Source organism: Dipodomys ordii, unplaced genomic scaffold, assembly GCF_000151885.1.
Source record: "Dipodomys ordii isolate 6190 unplaced genomic scaffold, Dord_2.0 Scaffold137, whole genome shotgun sequence".
In the NCBI taxonomy this organism is placed as follows: Eukaryota; Metazoa; Chordata; class Mammalia; order Rodentia; family Heteromyidae; genus Dipodomys; species Dipodomys ordii.
This window is the reverse complement of record NW_012267353.1, coordinates 1942028-1958244: the sequence shown is the minus strand read 5'-3', so window position 1 is coordinate 1958244 and position 16217 is coordinate 1942028. Positions and strand designations below refer to the sequence as shown.

General features: G+C 38.9%; 1 protein-coding gene across 2 annotated transcripts in view; it reads right to left on the bottom strand.

The window, feature by feature from the left end:
- Ntrk2 (neurotrophic tyrosine kinase, receptor, type 2) overlaps positions 1-16217 on the bottom strand; it is a 363714-nt gene that overhangs the window by 326707 nt on the left and 20790 nt on the right. For both annotated transcript variants that reach the window (XM_013031082.1, XM_013031083.1), the window contains exons 3-4: positions 5125-5199; positions 4928-4999 (exon numbers count right to left, since the gene is read on the bottom strand). In XM_013031082.1, coding sequence (XP_012886536.1) covers positions 4928-4999; positions 5125-5199 — 147 coding nt within the window. The remainder of the gene's footprint in view (positions 1-4927; positions 5000-5124; positions 5200-16217) is intronic.

The window sequence follows — 16217 nt, the reverse complement described above, 5'->3', positions numbered from 1 at the left end:
GACACACCGACAGAGAGCAAAGATGGAGAAAGACACACCGACAGAGAGCAAAGATGGAGAAAGACACACCGACAGAGAGCAAAGATGGAGAAAGAATGCCCAGGTTCCCTGTGAGCTCAGAGCCACCCATCTCAGCAGCTGCCTCTGTGCAACTGCCAACAGCACAGCACAGAACGAGGTCATGGGCCAAAGAACAAGATGAATTTTATGAACCATACTTAGTATTGGGGCCAAAAGCCAAAAGGGAGGAAGAGGGAAGGAGACAAACAAACTCAACAATCCTCTTATTGTTTGATTATAGAACTTCGCTAAGGAGCTAATTAGCACCATTGGAAAGCCCCTGGAAAACACAAATACTGGCCTTTCTCTCAGTTTGGGGTTCTTAAAGGCTAGGCAGGAAGTAAAGACATCAAAAAATATATTCAGAGACCAGTTACCAGGGCTGTGAAGAGGCACCATGTGATGCTAAAGTGGACAGGGTAGGGCCTGTGGAAAGTACAAGCATGAGAATCCAATCTGAGCTTCTTTGAAGCGCAGGGTGAAATACATTGTTGATGCACACATATTTGTATTGTTGGGAAATTCAAAGATATAATCTGTGAATCCTGGAAGCAGAAAACCAGGTTGTTTGTTTAGTTTATTTTTTATTTGTTGCCAGTCCTGGTGCTTGAACTCTGGGCCTGGAATCTGTCCCTGAGTTCTTTTGTGCTCAAAGCTAGCGCTCTACCATTTGAGCCATAGCTCTACTTTCATCTTTTTGTGGTTAATTGGAGTTAAAAATCTCATAGACTTTCCTGCCCAGGTTGGCTTCAAGCCTTGATCCTCAGATGTGAGCCTCTGATGAAGATTATAAGTGTGAGCCACCAGCACACAGCAAGAGAAACAGTTTTTAACATACATTTATTTTTTTGTCTGTAATAGGGCTTGAACCCAGGGCCTAGACACTGTCCTTGAGCTCTTTTTGCTCAAGGCTATTATTCTACCGTTTTGAGCCACAGTACCATTTCTGGGTTTTTTTGCTAGTTAATTGGAAATAAGAGTCTCATGGGCTTTCCTGCTCAAGCTGGCTTCACACCTAGATCCTCAGATCTCTGCTTCCTGAGTAGCTAAGAGAAGAGGTGTGAGCCAAAAGCATGCAGCTTAAGAAAAATGTCTATAGCACTAATGCACCCCATTGCATTAATAACTGGAGTAAGAGTACAATTTATATAGACAATTATGGAAGATCCAATCTCCAGGATCCATAATCATAAGTATGGCATCAATGGCTCACGCCTGTAAATCCTAGCTACTCAGGAGGCTGAGAGCTGAGGATCCCTTTTCAAAGCCAGCCCAAGAAAGAGGAATCGATTAGGCAGCAAAAAGGTGGAAGTGGAAGTATGGCTTATGTGGTGGAGTACTAGTCTTGAACAAAAAAGCTAAGCAAGAATGAAAAGCCTGGAGTTCAATTCCAGTACTGGCATGAAGAAAAGAAGGAAGAGAGGGAGAGAGGGAAGGATCGAGGGAGGGAGAGAGGGAGGAAGGGAGGAAGGAAGAAAGGGAGGGAGGGAGAAGACAGGGAGGAAGGAAGGGAGGAAGGAAGGAAGGAAGGAAGAAGGAAGGAAGGAAGGAAGAAGGAAGGAAGGAAGGAAGGAAGGAAGGAAGGAAGGAAGGAAGGGAGGGAGGGAGGGAGGGAGGAAGGAAGGAAGGAAGGAAGGAATGGACGGAGGGAGGGAGGGAGAAGACAGGGAGGAATGAAGGGAGGAAGGAAGGAAGGAAGGAAGGAAGGAAGGAAGGAAGGAAGGAAGGAAGGAAGGAAGGGAGGGAGGGAGGGAGGGAGGGAGGAAGGGAGGGAGGGAGGGAGACAGGGCAGCTCTCTTAAATGACACTCTCCTCCCTCCTTGCTACTCTCAAAAGCACACTACTGGATTTAATTCCACTTTTTTGCAAGTAAGAGCCTCTTTTATCGTGGGGATGTAGGAAGATTACTACCGCTGATCACTTCTTCATGATTCCCTGAATACCTACTTGAATTCATTCTTTCTTCCTTCTTAACTAGCTACAATTATCAATCACTTTTACAGCTTCAACAATGATTGGCTTCCTATCAGCTGTTTCATAAGGAAGCCATCAGAATACCTGCTTCTCTTTAGTTTCATATTTCAAATGACTTTGTTTTGAGAGACAAGGGTGGACTTGGCTTTATGTAACTGCTGTACTTCACTAAAATATCCTCAAATTATTCTATCATGTCAGTGCAAATAATATATCAAGTCTTAATAAAATCATAATTAACCATGCAGCCTATGTTTCTTTGGATCTGGGTTACTTTGTTTAATACAATTTTTTTCAAGTCTTTCTATTTCCTTATGGAGCAACGTCATTCTTTCTGATGGAAGCATAGAATTCCATTGTGTATCTATATATACCACATTTTCTTGATCCATTCATCCACTGAGGGACAACTGGGTTGATTCCATATCTTAGCTATTGTCTGCATGTTTTCCCTCATTTGTAATAAATAGATTATATCTATAAATCTACAAGTTAATATAATGGGTAGCAAGAGACAAATAATTACACTCAGACATGATTAATTAAATAGCATTCTAAGCATCACACAGTGAGAACAAAGGAGGATATACTTGGGAGAAGATCACAATGGCTCAAGAGCTATGTGCATATGACAATGTAAAATGATGCTTATCGAAATGAACTCCAAGAAATGGAAACAAGAAAATTTTTTAATGTACTGTTTACAGTTCTTTCTCTTTTTCCTGTGGTTTATTCCCTGTTGTCACTGTTTTTTTTTTAATTTCTATACACTTTGTCTTATATGTAAGTTTATCTGATTTGGGAAAAGGAAGAGGAATCACAGAAATGATGGGACCAAAAGTGAACCAATTCAACAGTCACTAGACACTATGTTAGAAATGAACTTTACAACATGGGGAAGAGGAGGTCCAGTGTGTGTGGGGAAGGAAGTAGGAGAAAATGAGGGAGGGGGGGTAACACTGTTCAAAAAGAAATGTACTCATTACCTTACTTATGTAACTGTAACTCCTCTGAACCTTTACAATAAAATTTAAATTAAAAAATAAAGTATTTTTCATCCATTGAGATTATAAAAAATAAATAAAATTATAATTAATCATAGCACACTGTTCAAATCACAACACTAGAAGCAGCAATGTGGTAATACAGCCAGTAAAATATGGTTGTTGAGTAATTCAGGTCTAAGGTCAGCTGTAATGAAAATACCAGTCCTTAAGTGTGGAGGTCATCAATTACATATCAGTGATTGCATTAAAGCATTTTGCTTTTATTCCTTCTATCCAACTTCTGCCTTGTTTATGCTATCAAGGCCTATGCAGACATCAGATTTGTACAGGCAAACCAACTCCACAGAAGGTGACAAGAAACACTTAAATGAAATGTGTTAATAAAGTTCCCATGTTTTATCATGTTTTGCACAATGGTTTATATCTGAACTGTACAGACTTTAAGAGTGGCTTCATCATTCATGTCACCCATAAAATATGAAATCATGCTACCATCTTTATCAATTTAAAGTTTTTCCATAATGTTAACCCAACCCCCTGGACTATCTACACATTCTGCTTTAGTGAATGATTTCTTTAATAACTTGCATGGAAATCAGGCCAGGGTCTGTTCTCCCCAAGAAAAGAAGGAGGAAAACAGTGATAAGAAATGCTGGTTCTGTAATTATACGGATGGCACAAATTTGATTTTCATTCTTGTTATAAGAACATGGAAGAAGGCTCTTCTATGTAAGTCCTACAGTTTCCTCAGGACAATGATATGGAAATAAAAAATCATTAAAAAAAAAGTGGCTCACACCTGTAATTCTCGCTACTCAAAAGGCTGAGATCTAAAGGCTGTGGTTCAAAGCCAGCTCTGGAAGGAAAGTGAGAGTCTTATCTTCTACCAGAAAACCAGAAGTGACACTGCAGCTCAAAGTGGTAGAGTGCTAGTATTAACCAAATGAGCTCAGGGATAGCACCCAGGCATTGAGTTCAAGCCCCATGTCCAACCAAAGAAAAGAAAAGCCAAGTGATGTAACACAGGTTAAAGCCCTAAAGGTAAAGTGTAAAAGTATAGACTATAAGACATGGAAGGTTACTGCAAAAAATAATTTAATCACCAAAAGCAGATCCAATGAATAAATACAGGTAATAATCCTCTGGCAAAAGTTTGCATTGAAAACTCTGGGCACAGAGGACACCATTCTTAGCTTAGGCACAAATATTATTCGTGCTTAATGACAAAATTTCTCAGGAAGCTCACAGCTGATTGGCTTAAATGCTATCATCTAGAGGATTTAGCAGCAATCTACAATTACCACCATCTCCAAATTTCATATTTCTATTAGAGAAATCGTCAATATGATTTGGGGGGAAACATTTCCTACTGTTAATAATAAAACCTTGAGCAACTCCCTTTTTTTTTCCTCTCCATTTTTATTATCCCATGACAGAGAAAGTTGAGAAAAATGAAGGTCCTTTTTGTAGGAGGAAAAAGCATCAGTAAGTTTCAGTTCTCTAAGAAGGCCAAGACCAAGTCATCTTCTTTCAATTCCACTAGTTTGACATCTTCCAGAAAGTATATCTCAATTCCAAGGAAAAGAATCAAGCACTCTGTACAAGGACAGAGTTTTCACATCAGACTCCTTGCTGTGGCCTATTGCTCGGTCCAAGATGGAAATGGCCCAGAAATTCATGAAAGGGAATAAACAGGCTGTTCTAAATGCCCCTGTGAAGCCATTCAGAAATCAAACAAAATCAAAGCTAATGTTTCTCAGCTATTATCACAGCTATCCTAACTTTCAAAGAGGAAGCTTAGAGTGGGAAAAGAAGGAAAATAAACAGGAGAGGGAAATATTACATCAATTGGGTCCTGGGAAGCAAAACAATAAATCTCTACTTACATGTGCTGCAGGTTGCTGTTTTTCAGAAATGCTTTAGAAGCCACAAATTTTAATCCAGAGTCCACAATTGTCCTTTAAAAAAACACCAAAGAAACACAAAATTGCATGAACATGAGAACTAACCAGTGAGTGCTGGCCTGCCCCAGTAAAGCCCAGGAAATATTCTCAGATAATATACATCAACCCTGAATACTCACAGATTTTTCAATCCCACATAAGCTTCAACATCATCTTCATTGATAATTTCTAACCTCTTCTGATTGGCAATGAAACTGTAACAAAGCAGAAAGGGAAATATCAGTAGAAAATAACATGAAATAATAGGTAACTTCCATCCAACCTCAGTAAGGTACCCAAGGAAATCCTTCCCAACTACCCTTAGCTCTGACATTTTATTTAATCATATATATAGCAATTAGCAAAATGGAGATTGATTGAGAAGAAACCATGGCTGACCAGGTTTTTGTAGTCAATAACCAGTTCACTGGGTTTCTTTTCTGTTTTTAATCTCATTTTAACCACTATTTTTACCTACTAAGTTTCATTTTCCTTTTTCCTTTCACCAGTGGACAAGGGAAAGTACATGGAAATGTATCTACTACTTTTCAAGCATGTTCTATTTTATGAAAATAGCAACAAGAATCCCAGTGTTGTCACAACAAGGGAAAAGTCCTATCTTTCCTCATATTCAAGGTGAAGTCGCTCCCTCCTTTGATCTCACAAAAGTTTGAATTTTACTGCCCTCCACCCTCAAACTACCTCTCTCTTTTCCTAACCCAGCATCATTTCTTTTGGCCTTTGTCAATAACTAGTCCATTATTTCCACTGAGCATTTCACAAATCCCACCTCACCCTAGTACACTTTCTGTAGGAACCCACCTCTCCTTTCTATCCCTAAACCCTTAGAAGTAGACTCATAATCTAAGCTAGACACAGAACTTTATCTCTTGGGTTATGACGATTGGCTAAGTGATGTATGTGTGACCTCTGTTAGACCAATGAAAATTTTCCTGAAGATTAAGCAATCGAATGTTGGGGAAAACATACTTTATCTTGGTCTGTGGGATCATAGGTGAAGAATTACACAGACCTGGGATTCTCTTTTGCTTTTTTTGGGGGGGGGTCCAGTCGTGGGGCCTGAACTCTGGGCCTGGGCGCTGTCCCTCAGCTCTTCAGCTCAAGGCTAGTGCTCTACCACTTGAGCCACAGCGCCACTTCTGGCTTTTTACTTTTTGCTTATGTGGTGCTGAGGAATCGAACCCAGGGCCTCATGCATGCAAGGCAAGCACTCTACCACTGAGCCACTTTCCAAGCCCCAGACCTGGGATTCTCAAGAAGAAATTTTCTAACATAGAGAAGAGATTGTCCTAAAATAACATCAGCATATAAAAGGAAAATGAGCTAAATTGATATAAAGAGAAACAGGATCCTAAAGATACCACTTGAGCCTTTGAATCTAGCTTTCTTTTCTCTGAAGCCAAATGTCACTAATGTAAGCTTGCTCTGGATTTTAATTGTTTACAATTAGTCAAGTCACTAGTAGTACATATATATATATATATATATATATATATATATATATATATATCAACCATGCCACACAATATTCACAGTATATACAATATGTAAAGTATAAAGAAACAATGGCGATGAAGTTTGCCTTAGAAGAGAAGAGCAGTTCTGGGATACAGAAACTTACATTGCTAAATGATTTATTTATTTAACAAAGAGTTAAAATGGTGACAAATATATTAAACAAAGAGATAATGAGAGAACATAACATCTGTTCTTCTCCGTAGGAGAAATGAAACAATGACAAGATTAATGGCAGTAATTTGGAAAATCTCTAAAATAACTAAATAAATAAGAGTAGGTAAATTTGCTGAGGGTACAAATCACACCAAAGAGAAATAATTTTAAAAGGATCCACACAAGCCTTCATATGTTGCATAAGAAGAAGGAAAAGAAGGAGAAGGAAGCAGGAAGAAGAGGAGAAGCAGGAAGAGAAGGAAGAGGAGAAAGAGGAGGAGGAAAGAGAGTCCAAGATGACAGGATTCCTTCTCAGTAATGCTGGTCCATGCTGATGAATGAGCATGAAGAATGACTGTAAGGTTGATAACCAGCAATTCCTCTTTCTCTTCCCACATGATACAGAAGGGAATAGAAAATTCTAAGACTTCAACTGAAGGCTCAGTTTTTCAACATCAAGTTTTTATGAAATATTTCAAAACCATCATAGTTTAGCAACATTTCCCAAGACTCATTGTGTCGACATTTTCAGTAGAAATGCAGTGTCCCCCTCTTCCAAATTAGTCTGTCAAGATGAACTGCATTTCAGAGAGTTCTCAATAATTTCAACCCTTTCTATATGTCATTGGCAGCAAAATGATAGAAAACACGGGGGGAGGGTTCCTTTGGAGTCACAGGCAGGACTTCCAGATAGGCCTGTCCTTTTCCCATAGCCAAGTTAGTATGGTGCCTGTGATTGCTCTGAAATCACCTGAGAGTTTCGCATCTCTCTTTACATGGACCATTGCTGTGTTCTCCAAGTTCATGTCAAGTATACCTGACATTCCATAGGAATCTAATCAACATTCACAGCACAAAACATGTATTTTTAACTTTCCTTCCAGTTTCTTATGTCCTTTGTTTTATTTTTTTACTCATTTTTAACCAGATAATTTAATTTCTAAATTCCTCTGCTATTCACAAACATACAAGTTAATGAATAGACTGAAACCAAAAGAAGAAAGCAAGAGTAGAGATATCAGTGAGGCTGGGAATTGGGTTTATAAAACACATACATTGTTAGAAAAGGGACAGTTTCTTAATTCTAAGCTTTCTGGTCACCAATACTCAAGACAAGAAGAAGATAAATTTGGTCAGTGATAAATTCATAATCTGCGTGAGATGAAAGTAAGCCAGGAGTTAAGCATGGCAAAGCACAGCTGTTCTCAGATCTAAGGCCAAACAAAAGATTTTGCTGAAATAAACCATATGAAATAATAAAAATCATCATAGAGAATACTTCACTCAGTGTGGAAGAAGAAATATCTGGATATTTGTTTTTTCCTGGTCAAATGAAAAAGACCAAGAGAAGACCAGATTTGAAGATCTACAGCTGCTTCTCCACTGATTCCAAGGAAGGTCCCTGGCAAGTTTCTATGTGAGCTATAAATTGCTCATGACATCTACCCCTTAAGGAACTTCTTAGCTACCAGTGTGTGAAGGATGGTGAGTTAGAAAGAAAGCCAGTGAATTTAGTACTGACAATCCACAGAAGAAAATCTTAATGGCTACAACCCTACAAAAAGCTACTTATACATATCATAGAGAATTGGTAATGTAAGATAAAAACCATATTTAACATCTAACAATACAATGTATTTCTAAGGCTGTGAAGAGTTTTGTAGACAGATAGGGTGTAACGTGCTATAGTCACTCTGAAGACTATATTGTACCTTGGAAAATTCTAAATCTGTACCTTTCATGGCCCAGATATTCAGCTTCTTGGGTGAATTCTCACACATAGACAACACAAGGGGACAGATGCAAGAATAGTCACTGTAAAACAGTCAATAGAAAATTGCAAGCAAAAACAATTGCAATCAATGGCAACCAAAAGCAACCCGAGCACATCACCAAGAAAGGGAAACATTGCTGGGTGCTTTGGGCTCATGCTGCAATCTTTGCTACTGAGGAGGCTGAGATCTGGAGGGTGCCAGTTCAAGGCCAAAGTGGGCAGAAAAACTCACTAGAGTCTATCTCTAATTAAACAGCAAAAAGGAAGGCCAGAGGCATGGTAAATGGTGGAGTAACAGCCTACCAATTACAAGATTCTGAGTTCAGACCCCAGTACCACCAAATAAAAATGTTAAATATATAAATTGAGTCAAATCTGTTTATTTGAAAAGAAACACATGTCCTCACTAAATCCAGGGAAGAAAAAGAAAAATTTTGTACTGATACATATGTATAATATAAAACAATTGCTGATATATAAATACAAAACAATTCAGGTAGTTTCTTAAAAATATACAGAAGCCAGATGGACACCAGTGGCTCATACCTGCAATCCTAGCTAGTCAAGGAGCTGACATCTAAGGTTCATGGTTCAAAGCCAGCCTGTGTAGGAAAGTCCGTAAGACTCTTAGTTCCAATCAATCACCAAAAAAGCCACAAGTGGAGTTGTGGCTCAAGTGGTAGGAAGCTAGCCTTGAGCACAAAAGCTCAGGGACAGTGCCCAGGTCCAGAGTTCAAGCCCTAAGACCAGTTTTAAATATACATACATATATATATATATATATATATATATATATATATATGAAAATGCATATAGTGTGCCATGCAATGTTCACATTATATGCAATATGTAAAGTATAAAAAAGCAATGGCAATGAAGGTTACTTTAGAAGAGAAGAACAGATCTGAGATAAAACTTACATTGTTAAATGATTTATTTAATTAAACTGCACACCTATTTCTTTCATGACAAGAGAAAAGATTTGCCAGAAAAAGACAAAATGTTACGGCATCAGCTCTGAATATAAGTACACCAAGTTATGTCATTATGCTTTCTGAATCCTTTTATGAAGAAGGAAGAAAGGAGGAGGAGGGGTAAGGAGAGGGAAAGAGAGACAGAGAGAACTAGAGGGAGAAGGCAGGAGAGGGAAAAAAAAGGAGCTAGCCATGCAAGTGAAATAAATACAAGAGAGCTAGACCAGAGGGCTTCTCCTAACTCAGTGGAGGGCCTCATCTGAGTTCAAGTCACAGGGGTTGGAGTTTCTGGCTTTTGGGGTTTTTGGAAGTTTTGGGGCCACCTAAATGGCCAAGAGTCTAGCCTCTGGGCATAAACGAGAGAAGTGCATGCTGCCTGCACTGCCCTCTCCTGGTGATTTCTGCCCTGCCACTAGGCGGGCCCTGGCTACAGGAAGGTGTCTCTAGCTCCCCCATCTCAGACAACAGTCCATTCTCAGGCTTTCCCCCCAGAAAACCATTCCTCCTCAGTTGCTTGTCAACAAAATGGGGAATTCTCAGGCCCTGATTAATAGAACAATCTCCAAAAGTGCTTTTCTTCCCTAAGGAAGCAGTGGGAAAGCCAGCATGTTGGCACAAGCCTGTCAGAAGTTTTTTTTCTCCATGACAACCTTCAGCAACTCTGACCTATGCCCAAGGATTGTAAAGCTCAAGACTCAGTGGGTTCCAGCCACAGCCTTCCTTCTAGCCCTGCCCCACAGAATGTCACAGGAGGTGAGCAGAGCTCTATTTATTTGCAGGAACAAAAGTATTTCTTCTCCTCTAACCAGCAGAGATTTAATTTACTCTTTTTTAGACAAGTCAGCAGCTTTGATATCAAGGCAGAAAAGACTGTGTGAACTGGGACCTTTAAAATGTAATAATCCTTAAGAATTTCTCTCACTTACTCCTAGACCCCTTATGACCTTTGACCTTTACCCTATCCATTAACAATCATCTGTCAAGAATCATCATTAGTCACAAATCATTCCATGTTCCCCAAACCATTCCTTCCTCCTTTCTCAAGTCTATACATAAGATTCTAGCTAGAACCTCAGAGTTGTTTATTTCTCATTTTTACATGTTTACTAGCCCCAAGACCATCATTGACTGTATTCAGGGTTGGATCCTGTCTATACACTCAGGGTAATTTCAACATATCCACCTACATCTACCCTGAAATTGCTACAAGACCCAAAATACTGCTTCTGTGATTTGCAGGCAACACCAAAAAATGGCTTTTTCCAATCAGAAGATTTTTATTCCATTAGTTGGCAAACATTCTTTAGTACCTCTTAAGTCTGTAGCACTTCTTAGGCCTGTAATTAAAAATGAGAGAAGAAAAATACTTTTTATACTTACAATATTACCTAACTCCTTTCTTCCTTCCTTCCTTCCTTCCTTCCTTCCTTCCTTTCTTTCTTTCTTTCTTCTTTCTTCTTTCCTTCCTTCCTTCCTTTCTTCCTTCCTTTCTTTCTTTCTTTTTCTTTCCTTCCTTCCTTCTTTCCTTCCTTCCTTCCTTCCTTCCTTCTTTCCTTCCTTCCTTCCTTCCTTCCTTCCTTCCTTCCTTCCTTCCTTCCTTCCTTCCTTCCTTCCTTCCTTCCTCCCTTCCTTCCTTCCTTCCTTCCTTCCATCCTAGGGCTTGAACTCAGAGCCAAGATACTGTCTCTGAGCTTTTTTTCTCAAGGCTAGCTCTCTACAACCTTAATCACAGCTCCACTTCTGGCTTTTAGGTGACTAATTGGAGATAAGAGTCTCATGGACTTTCCTGTCTGGGCTGGCTTTGAACTGTGATCCTTAGATCTTAGCCTCCTCAGCCACTAGAATTACAGGCATAAGCCATGAGTACCTGGCAATTTTACTTTTCTGTTACCCCACCAAACATCCTAATTGAACTGTTAACTTCTCAGACATCACCATTTCTCATCCAGGAGGCAAGGTCCTGGGAATGTCTGCACTCAGACAGAGACATAAATTCTCCACCTGGAGTTTTTATAATCCCCCTGGAAGCTGAACACACATGGCCGTAGAAAAAACACAGTATGGGCTGTGATCCTGGAACAACTTCATTTACCATGGAGAAAAGAAGGAAATAAAACAAGCCAATGGCAGAAAATGGAGGGTTGATAATGAAAACAAAATTTGTTCAAAGTAAAGGTAACTTTAGTCAGGCACTGGTGGCTTACATCTGTAAGTTCTAGTTACTCAGTGGCACACACTCTTCAAAGTCGGTCCAGAAAGGAAAGTCCATGAGACTCTTATCACCAGTTAGCCACCAAAAAGCCAGAAGTAGAGCTATAGTTCAAGTGGTAGAGTACCAGCCGTAAGCAAAATGCCAAAGGAGAATATGAAGCCCTAAATTCAAGTTCCAGTATCAACACTAACTAAAAATAAAATACATAAATAAATGTGAATTTATATACAAACATACAACAGATTCAATACTTATTTATGCTTTTAATGATAAACCTAATTGCCCTTCACATACAAGTATTTATTTGTCCAACGTCTCAGGAATGTAAGATAACAGCTAGCTTCTAGAATCTTCAGGGCCAGAGCTCTAAGTCTTGAAAGACAATGCATTGCCATAGTGTTTGACGAGCCAAAAAAAAATTATAAGTTCCTAGCAGAGGTACAAGTACTAAGGCAGGGGGTGGGGTGGTAATTGAATGAACTACCAAGAATTATTGAAAAAATCATATATTAATATGTAAGAAAGTCACAAATGGAGAAAAACATTGATATCAATCCTTGAATTTGAGCAGAGATCATGTTCATATTTTGTATGGTCACCAAAGCATCTCTAGTCTTATCTTGACATTCAAAACTTTTACTAAAACATTTTTCTGAGGTAAAGAATTTTCTCTTCCCAGACTTAACAAAAAGATGGCTTTTTGGAAAAGAAAAGAGGTAATTTTAGAAAAATATTCACAGAAAGTTTTGAATTACATGTTTCCTGGAAAGGGTCCTCATCATATTTGAAAAGATTTCACATTTTCTTTAACAACCTATCTAATAATTCCTCTAGATGGTGCCTAATGCCTCTTTTCTTTGAGTATATTAGTTTAACAGCAGCATTATTAGAAAGTGAAAATTCCTTTTAGCTTAGGCTTTAGAACCTGTACTATACTTTGGCAACACAGCAAGAGAAAATGGAAACAAATGTGAATATTTCAAATGGTAGTTCTTCAAACTGGAATTGCTTCCTGCTACCCCAACTACATCCACCCCTACTACCAGATAGACAGATAGATGACAGAGATAATCACTGATAGTCAGATAGACAGACAGAAAGGTTTGACAAAACTAGATATCCATAAATACCATGAATGACTATGCTATTTCCCCAAGCTGAGAACCATGGGTGAAGGCACCTAAACTCTGATAGGATTATTTTTGCCATATCTTTCCTAGAGAATACAATGATCCTGTCTTTTTAATTGCACTTATTCCCTAGACCTACAGCTAGGAAGCTTCAGATTTTCAGCAAAATTGGGGGGGGAAAGTTTAAAACTTAGTCAGTCCCTTCACAGGTTTGGGTGATGTGAGATAGGATTCTTATCTGCTGTGATTTACCATCCCAACAATGAATGGGGACATGCACGGAAAAGAATACCCAAATAAGCTTGTTAATTCAAATGCCGGAACTGCATGATGTGCTATGTTAATACTTCCTTTGGTCGTGACCTTATCTTGTTAGACTTTGTGGGAACTCCCTTTTTGTGGAGACCTTTCCAGTTGCCTGCCCCAGGTCATCTAAGAATTATCTCATAGAATTCCAGGCTCACCAGAAGAGTGCTATGGCTGTTTCCATTTTTTCAGAGAAGCAAACTAATATTCAATCATGTCAGGTCATCTCTCCAAGGATTTGAACCTAGATTTACCTGAAACCTGACCTCTGAATTCTACACTCTTAGCCACTGCAGAGATGATAATCCAGCATCTTCAATAAGGGATAATTTCTAGAATTCTGCACAATAGGTTTTTGCAAGTAACTATGACCCCAAAACAATAGTTATTGAAAAGGAGTAAGGACACTTTTAAGACTATCTCCTGTGTTGTCTCTAAATAGAACTAGACTAGATTTTTTTGTTTCTTTTGTATGTTCTTCCCTCATGATATAACCCCTGTTGTCACTGTATTTGATTCCTATGCCCTGTATCTTGTATATACATTTTTCTAATTTGGGGAGGGGAAGGGAAGTAACAAAATGCTGAAACAACGATACAGGTTGACCCATTGTAACAATGAGACCCACAAGACACTATGTTGAAAACAAACTTTTCAACTAGAGGCAGGGAAGAGTTGGGGAGGAGTGTAGGGAAAGGATAGTGGGAAGAGTTGGGGAGGAATGTAGGGAAAGGATAGTAGGGGAAAACAAAGGAGGGGGTAACAATGCTCAATAGGAAATGTACTTATTACCTGACTCATGTAACTGTAATGCCTCTGTATCTTTTTTTTTTTTAGTTTTTTTTGTATGAAAATACTGTACAGAGGGGTTACAATTACATGGGCAAGATAATGAGTACATTTCTTATCAAGCATTGTAGCCTCCTCCTTTGTTTCCCCTTCCCATCCCTTCCCATCTTCCCCCCCACCTAATCCTCCCCCCCACCAAAGTTGTAAAGTTCCTTTTTGACATAAGGACTTGTACATCTCATTGTTTCATTGTTGCAATGGGTCCACCTATATCCCTATTTAAACAAGTTGATCACTTTTTCTTAAAGAAAATTACTTCTATGTATTCTAGAACCTTTAGAAACTTCCTCTATTGTTAAAAATTAACAAAAACAGAAAGGAGGAGGGTGCAATGCCTGATAAGAAATGTACTCATTATCTTGCCCATGTAATTGTAACCCCTCTGTACAGTATGTTCACAAAAAATTAAAATTAAAATAAATAAATAAAATTAACAAAAACAGAGACACAGCCAAGTATAATCTGTACCTGATAGTGGTAAGTGAAGACTCTGGTAGGCAATAAAATATGGGTTTTCTGCAATAATTTTTGGGAGATCTAGTCAATTAACATAACATTGTTTTCTATTTTATATTACATTTCAAGTATTCTGATAGCTCATAGTAGCCTTACATTGCAAATTGGAGGATGTGGACCTACAAAGACATTATGACACCGTTTTGCCATGTTGTACCATGTAGAGTCTCAGGATAGAAATAGTCTTTATAGGAAACTGCTATCAAGAAAGTATCCTAAATTCATGTTTATGCCAAAACATTTATTTGGAGGCGGTCTCTTACAACATTGGCCAATAGAAAACACCAGAAGCTTACCAGGACCTGTTCAGTAACTTAAGGTGTATTCTGCAGCTAATTCATTGTGGCAGGCAAGAAGAGAACCATGTCTCTAGAGACTGAAGTCACTACAGGAGCCTGAAAGCTTTTCCTACATCTGGGGCAGCTCCCTGCTCACAACTGCTCTTACCCACTTCGAGGCCAAAACTATATCTGCTGCCCTGTGGGTGGAACTCTGGGATCTCCCCATCATTGGTCCAAGTTCCAAGAAGTCACAGAGCTGCTATTCATCATGTGTGGGTCCATCTGCTGGTACCCCTGCAGCTCATCTCTGTGTGGAAGCACGGTGGTATTCACCTGGATAAGCATGCAGACTGCACTGCTGGGTCTTTCTTTAAAAAAAAAAAAAGATGCCAGCGCCCATCATCTGCTTATTTGCAAAGAGCAGAGACCTGGCCTCAGAGACTAAAATGTTCCAGGCTCTGGTGAAAGCGGACAACCTCAAATTATCTGCAGTCCAGTTTCCATCAAAGCCTGGCTCAGCAAAGGGAACGTGGGATGGGAGTCTCTAAGATCCCATGCTGTATCCATTTGTAATTATGGCACTGGGAGATTAAATTCTTGGGCTACTCGAGCCTCCTTGCAGATCTGATATCCTTGTCACTTCTCCCAGCTTTCCTTGGCTCTCTCGGGAAGAAAATGAAATCAACATCTGCATTTTTCATAAAATCTGTGCATTGCATCACTCATTGTCTCTGCAAAAAGAAAATCCTTTCAGCCCATGGTGTCACACAAAGCTGGGCTCCTATGGAATTCATGGCCCTCTCCTTCCTAGTAATGACTTTCTCTTTTCATTGCCAAGAACTTAAGGACAAATGTTGGCTCAGTTACAACAACTGTGCCAACTATTAAGGGCAGTTGAAGTTCTGATTTCTTTTCTTATTCTTTATTCCCTCTTACTTTTTTATAGTGGTCACTTTATTATATAAAATAATTGTCATCAAGTCTGGAAATATTCATGGAAAATCAATGACCACATTACTAATATTCACGCAATAAAAAAAAGGCTAACCTATATAGGTTGATAATGAAATAATCTTATAGTTGGTTTTCAAAGAAAGGAGTAAATTATTTCCTCCCTGATGTTTTACATTTCAGAATAAAAGCTCATTAAAATAAAACCTTCTTGAAACCTCAAACCAACATATAAATTATCATTTTTTGAAAAATGCTTTTTCCTCCTTCCCTATTTATTTCAGGCAAACCAATGTTCTATTTATGAGTCATGAGGGGAACAAAATGACAATGATCAGCCTGGGCTGTAAGAATTCTAAGATGCCTTCAAGTCATCACGAATCACAGAAGAAAGCTCTTAACCCCCAGGCAGGCCAAATGATCCATTACAAAGAGAAATTTGGAGCTCATATTTCTGTCCCAGCTTCAGGATAACTCAAGCACAGCGTGGAGAAAAATGAACATCAGGCAAAATGTCAAAAAAAGGAGACTGGTTCAAGTGGTAAAAG